This window comes from Leptodactylus fuscus, chromosome 2 (assembly GCF_031893055.1).
Source record: "Leptodactylus fuscus isolate aLepFus1 chromosome 2, aLepFus1.hap2, whole genome shotgun sequence".
NCBI lineage: Eukaryota > Metazoa > Chordata > Amphibia > Anura > Leptodactylidae > Leptodactylus > Leptodactylus fuscus.
In genome coordinates this window covers 7,304,175-7,311,232 of record NC_134266.1, presented here as the reverse complement: position 1 = coordinate 7,311,232, position 7,058 = coordinate 7,304,175, and the positions used below count along the sequence as shown (strand labels likewise).

The 7,058-nt window shown below is 47.6% G+C and overlaps 1 protein-coding gene across 1 annotated transcript; it reads left to right on the top strand.

Moving 5' to 3' along the window:
• The first annotated feature begins 170 nt into the window (after positions 1-170).
• On the top strand, positions 171-7,006 carry COX17 (cytochrome c oxidase copper chaperone COX17). Its single transcript, XM_075262522.1, has 4 exons — positions 171-227; positions 4,661-4,786; positions 6,636-6,754; positions 6,841-7,006. The coding sequence occupies exons 2-3, from the start codon at positions 4,668-4,670 to the stop codon at positions 6,718-6,720; spliced, it is 204 nt and encodes a 67-aa protein (XP_075118623.1). The 5' UTR covers positions 171-227; positions 4,661-4,667; the 3' UTR covers positions 6,721-6,754; positions 6,841-7,006.
• Positions 7,007-7,058: the final 52 nt, after the last annotated feature.

Sequence of the window (7,058 nt, the reverse complement as noted above, 5' to 3'; positions counted from 1 at the left end):
TTCCCAGCATTGGACGGCTCTGTGATCAGAGCACGTGACTATTAAGAGCTTCAGGACTGCACTTACACGGCCTGCCGCCAGGTGTCGCTGTGGAAATATCGCGCAGTTGGAATGTTTATCGGTAAAAACTACACTTCCCGGCATTCTTAGCGAGTGGCCGGTCAATCCCAGCGTTCTTGTTGCGCGCCTGCGCAGTACAGTGGTGTCCTGGTTGTCTTATACAACACGTGAGTAGCAGATCTCCGGGGGTACAGTGTAGCTTGTGTGTAATGTGGGGTGTAGTTGTCATGGTCATGGTGGGGGATGGTCACTTAGACTCAGAATTAGGCTGACTATAAATGTAGTGTAAATGACCGCTGTACTGTTCTGACTACAACCAGCAGAACGTAGGATAAAATATTTCCTGGTTGTCGCTACGTGACATTGTACGTGTGGTAGCAAAGAGCCGAAATATCAGGAATAATTTTCATCACATCCCTTTAAGACGTATATCGGAACTTCAGGTCACACTGGAGGTGAATGTAAGGGTTAAATTATAATGGCGGCCTGGTCGGATGGTCACGTGTTACACTATGTGCGTGCGCCACTTATGGGATGAAGGCAGGGTGATGGTCCTGTGTCCAGGCATGACATGGATGTGACATGTACCACCTGATCATTGTACCCCAGCGGCGCCCCCTAATGACAGTGAATTGAGGAACGTGACGCACCGAGCAAGGTGACGCCTCTGCTGCAGATCCCTAATCGATCCTCTGATTGGTGCAATCAATCATCTGTGTGAAATGTGCCAGAGAACAAGAACAAGTCCAAGCCATGGAAGCCGCACCGAGCAACGTACAGGAGTGACCGGACCCGCTGCCGGATAGCTCAGGAGCCTGCGGAGGTCTTCATTGTACCCTCTGGGGCCGCACACACCTCACTTCTCCTATACGGACCCGCAGTCCTTGTGAAAAGTCACTACAACATGTCAGAGACTGTCACGGATTAGATCGGGACGTCGGGAGGATTTTATTAAGCTTGGCGTTCAGTTCTTCAGCCTCATGTTCCCCGCTGTAAATAACTGCGCCTGAATTATTGGGAGGACTGAAAGCTGCAGCAGGAACTGGCGTCCGTATCATGTCAGCTGTCCAGTGTGGGATATAGCATACATGTCAGGCCGAGGACTCGCCCCCCCCCACTACACCCACTTCACTGCGGGGTGTATAAAGATGCGTCACATTTACACCCATCAAAAAACCGGCATAGATGGGCTGGTCACTCCCCAACACTGAATGAGCCATAAGCGGTTTCCTCTTACTTTACACCGAAGCTTACACAGGATATTGTATCGTGGCTGTACCAGGATAGGGTGATGTGACCTGTATATACTGTATACTGGCGTGTATGAGAATAGAGTGATGTGACCTGTATATACCGTATACTGGAGTGTATGAGAATAGAGTGATGTGACCTGTATATACCGTATACTGGAGTGTATGAGAATAGAGTGATGTGACCTGTATATACCGTATACTGGTGTGTATGAGAATAGAGTGATGTGACCTGTATATACCGTATACTGTAGTATGAGAATAGAGTGATGTGACCTGTATATACAAGGGTGTACCAGGATTGGGTGATGTGACCTGTATATACTGTATACTGGAGTGTATGAGAATAGAGTGATGTGACCTGTATATACTGTATACTGGCGTGTATGAGAATAGAGTGATGTGACCTGTATATACCGTATACTGGAGTGTATGAGAATAGAGTGATGTGACCTGTATATACCGTATACTGGAGTGTATGAGAATAGAGTGATGTGACCTGTATATACCGTATACTGGAGTGTATGAGAATAGAGTGATGTGACCTGTATATACCGTATACTGGCGTGTATGAGAATAGAGTGATGTGACCTGTATATACCGTATACTGGAGTGTATGAGAATAGAGTGATGTGACCTGTATATACCGTATACTGTAGTGTATGAGAATAGAGTGATGTGACCTGTATATACAAGGGTGTACCAGGATTGGGTGATGTGACCTGTATATACTGTATACTGGAGTGTATGAGAATAGAGTGATGTGACCTGTATATACCGTATACTGGAGTGTATGAGAATAGAGTGATGTGACCTGTATATACCGTATACTGTAGTGTATGAGAATAGAGTGATGTGACCTGTATATACAAGGGTGTACCAGGATTGGGTGATGTGACCTGTATATACTGTATACTGGAGTGTATGAGAATAGAGTGATGTGACCTGTATATACTGTATACTGGCGTGTATGAGAATAGAGTGATGTGACCTGTATATACCGTATACTGTAGTGTATGAGAATAGAGTGATGTGACCTGTATATACCGTATACTGGAGTGTATGAGAATAGAGTGATGTGACCTGTATATACCGTATACTGGAGTGTATGAGAATAGAGTGATGTGACCTGTATATACCGTATACTGGAGTGTATGAGAATAGAGTGATGTGACCTGTATATACCGTATACTGGAGTGTATGAGAATAGAGTGATGTGACCTGTATATACAAGGGTGTACCAGGATTGGGTGATGTGACCTGTATATACTGTATACTGGAGTGTATGAGAATAGAGTGATGTGACCTGTATATACCGTATACTGGAGTGTATGAGAATAGAGTGATGTGACCTGTATATACCGTATACTGTAGTATGAGAATAGAGTGATGTGACCTGTATATACCGTATACTGGAGTGTATGAGAATAGAGTGATGTGACCTGTATATACCGTATACTGGAGTGTATGAGAATAGAGTGATGTGACCTGTATATACCGTATACTGGAGTGTATGAGAATAGAGTGATGTGACCTGTATATACAAGGGTGTACCAGGATTGGGTGATGTGACCTGTATATACTGTATACTGGAGTGTATGAGAATAGAGTGATGTGACCTGTATATACCGTATACTGGAGTGTATGAGAATAGAGTGATGTGACCTGTATATACTGTATACTGGAGTGTATGAGAATAGAGTGATGTGACCTGTATATACAAGGGTGTACCAGGATTGGGTGATGTGACCTGTATATACCGTATACTGTAGTGTACGAGAATAGAGTGATGTGACCTGTATATACCGTATACTGGAGTGTATGAGAATAGAGTGATGTGACCTGTATATACCGTATACTGTAGTGTACGAGAATAGAGTGATGTGACCTGTATATACCGTATACTGTAGTGTACGAGAATAGAGTGATGTGACCTGAATATACCGTATACTGGAGTGTATGAGAATAGAGTGATGTGACCTGTATATACAAGGGTGTACCAGGATTGGGTGATGTGACCTGTATATACTGTATACTGGAGTGTATGAGAATAGAGTGATGTGACCTGTATATACCGTATACTGGAGTGTATGAGAATAGAGTGATGTGACCTGTATATACTGTATACTGGAGTGTATGAGAATAGAGTGATGTGACCTGTATATACAAGGGTGTACCAGGATTGGGTGATGTGACCTGTATATACCGTATACTGTAGTGTACGAGAATAGAGTGATGTGACCTGTATATACCGTATACTGGAGTGTATGAGAATAGAGTGATGTGACCTGTATATACCGTATACTGTAGTGTACGAGAATAGAGTGATGTGACCTGTATATACCGTATACTGTAGTGTACGAGAATAGAGTGATGTGACCTGAATATACAAGGGTGTACCAGGATTGGGTGATGTGACTTGTGTATACTGGAGTGTATGAGAATAGAGTGATGTGACCTGTATATACCGTATACTGGAGTGTATGAGAATAGAGTGATGTGACCTGTATATACCGTATACTGGAGTGTATGAGAATAGAGTGATGTGACCTGTATATACCGTATACTGGAGTGTATGAGAATAGAGTGATGTGACCTGTATATACCGTATACTGTAGTATGAGAATAGAGTGATGTGACCTGTATATACCGTATACTGGCGTGTATGAGAATAGAGTGATGTGACCTGTATATACCGTATACTGGAGTGTATGAGAATAGAGTGATGTGACCTGTATATACTGTATACAGGGGTATACCAGGATTGGATGATGTAACCATGCTATACACTGTACAGAGAGGCTGCGCCGCCCCCACCACTGACATTGTAGGCGGTCGCCTGTCAGGGCGAGATTTATGATTAAGGTCAATAGTCAGGTCTTAATGACATCTCCAGAGGAGCGGAGAAGGTGAGATCAAGTGGCGGCCATACTAGGTGGAGAGACAGGCGCCGGCTCACTACAGATCTATGAGCCTGCGCACAGTACAACATCCTCTACTGTACATGTAGGAGATGGCGAGCGCACAGTGACGCTGCTTGTATCACATGACCCCGGTGAACCATCCTGACCTGAGAGCTGCTACTGTGTATAAGTGCAGATAAAATGTCTAGAGTGGATACCATTGGAACAAACCTTCAGCTGTGACGATTTTGCCTTAGTTACATAAAATTAGAGATCTCCTTTAAAGCTATGTACCGTTATCCAGCATTCACTTATACTGCAGCACGTCTGTGTATATCCTGATAGTGGTGCAGTTACCACTTCTCACCACTAGGGGCACTGTACTATTATGTGGAGGGTGTTGATGGCCTTGTAGTCAGTGCTGATCTTATGTTTTCCTCTGCACAGTCCAGTCATGTCGACTTTTGCTGCTGCGAGTTGTGATTCGACCCCTGCGAGCTCCGAGACGCAAGAGAAGAAGCCCCTGAGGCCATGCTGTGCCTGTCCAGAGACCAAGAAGGCTCGGGATGCCTGGTGAGTGTGCGGCGGAGTGCCCCCTGGAGGCCATGGAGTGAGGAGGAGGATGATGATGACCTGGGCACCATCACTAGACACTTGGATATGCCATAGATATATGAACACTGGGGGTCCGACCATTGAAACCCCCTGCAGATGACTGAAACCAAGAGGCTTCAGTGCTGGCGTGGGTGCGGTGCCCTGGTAAACACAAAGTGGGCTCAGTATAGTCTATGGCAGGGACCGGCATCCTCTGACGCTACATTCAGTATAGTCTACGGCAGGGACCGGCATCCTCTGACGCTACACTCAGTATAGTCTACGGCAGGGACCGGCATCCTCTGACGCTACATTCAGCATAGTCTACGGCAGGGACCTCTGACACTACAGTCAGTATAGTCTACGGCAGGGACCGGCATCCTCTGACACTACATTCAGTATAGTCTATGGCGGGGACCGCCATCCTCTGACGCTACACTCAGTATAGTCTATGGCGGGGACCGGCATCCTCTGACACTACATTCAGTATAGTCTACGGCGGGGACCGGCATCCTCTGACACTACATTCAGCATAGTCTACGGCGGGGACCGGCATCCTCTGACGCTACATTCAGCATAGTCTACGGCGGGGACCGGCAGCCTCTGACGCTACATTCAGTATAGTCTATGGCGGGGACCGGCATCCTCTGACGCTACACTCAGTATAGTCTATGGCGGGGACCTGCATCCTCTGACGCTACACTCAGTATAGTCTATGGCGGGGACCGGCATCCTCTGACGCTACATTCAGCATAGTCTACGGCGGGGACCGGCATCCTCTGACGCTACATTCAGCATAGTCTACGGCGGGGACCGGCATCCTCTGACGCTACATTCAGCATAGTCTACGGCGGGGACCGGCATCCTCTGACGCTACATTCAGCATAGTCTACGGCGGGGACCGGCATCCTCTGACGCTACATTCAGCATAGTCTACGGCGGGGACCGGCATCCTCTGACGCTACATTCAGCATAGTCTACGGCGGGGACCGGCATCCTCTGACGCTACATTCAGCATAGTCTACGGCGGGGACCGGCATCCTCTGACGCTACATTCAGCATAGTCTACGGCGGGGACCGGCATCCTCTGACGCTACATTCAGCATAGTCTACGGCGGGGACCGGCATCCTCTGACGCTACATTCAGCATAGTCTACGGCGGGGACCGGCATCCTCTGACGCTACATTCAGCATAGTCTACGGCGGGGACCGGCATCCTCTGACGCTACATTCAGCATAGTCTACGGCGGGGACCGGCATCCTCTGACGCTACATTCAGCATAGTCTACGGCGGGGACCGGCATCCTCTGACGCTACATTCAGTATAGTCTACGGCGGGGACCGGCATCCTCTGACGCTACATTCAGCATAGTCTATGGCGGGGACCGGCAGCCTCTGACGCTACATTCAGCATAGTCTACGGCGGGGACCGGCATCCTCTGACGCTACATTCAGCATAGTCTACGGCGGGGACCGGCATCCTCTGACGCTACATTCAGTATAGTCTACGGCGGGGACCGGCATCCTCTGACGCTACATTCAGTATAGTCTACGGCGGGGACCGGCGTCCTCTGACGCTACATTCAGCATAGTCTACGGCGGGGACCGGCGTCCTCTGACACTACATTTCCCAGCATGCACACTAACTCCGCTGTTCTCAGGGGTGGAGGGTTTTTGAGCATGCTGGGAGTTGTAGTTGCACAACAGCCGGAGCGCCAAAGTCTCCTGATCTATGGGCTACAGTGACCAATGAGAGATGAAGTGGCAGCTGCCGCCATGTCCCCTCCAAGTATAATAATATTCTGAGTAATTTCTCTTTTCTCCGCAGTATCATTGAGAAAGGCGAGGAGAGCTGCCAGGATCTCATAGAGGCCCACAAAGAGTGTATGAGGGCCCTCGGCTTCAAAGTGTGACCCCCGCCCCCGTGTGGGAGGGCCGGAGTGTATGGTAAGGAGCACTCACTGATAGGAACGCACACTGACCAGTAAGGGGCGCCTCTACATCACATTTAACCCTGCGTCTTCCTCTTCCAGGTTGTGCTTTGTGTGATGCTTGGAAACATTAACTTATTTCTTGGAGTGTGAATATCAATGGCAACCCCAGAGGAGGACGAAGGAGAGCGAAGTTACAAGATTATCAAATTTTCTTGAAAATTATTAAAGTTTATTTTTGAATTTATTAAAATATTCTAAAAACCTCCATCATCTCTGCAGCTGGCGGTTTGTTGTCCTTACGTAGCTCAATCTAGATG

What these genes read in the sequence shown, in the direction of transcription:
- COX17 (XM_075262522.1), top strand. Translation starts at nt 4,668, where the DNA reads ATGTCGACTTTTGCTGCTGCGAGTTGTGATTCGACCCCTGCGAGCTCC. An exon ending in AAGAAGGCTCGGGATGCCTG is followed by an intron (nt 4,787 to 6,635) that starts GTGAGTGTGCGG and finishes TTTTCTCCGCAG; the next exon opens with TATCATTGAGAAAGGCGAGG.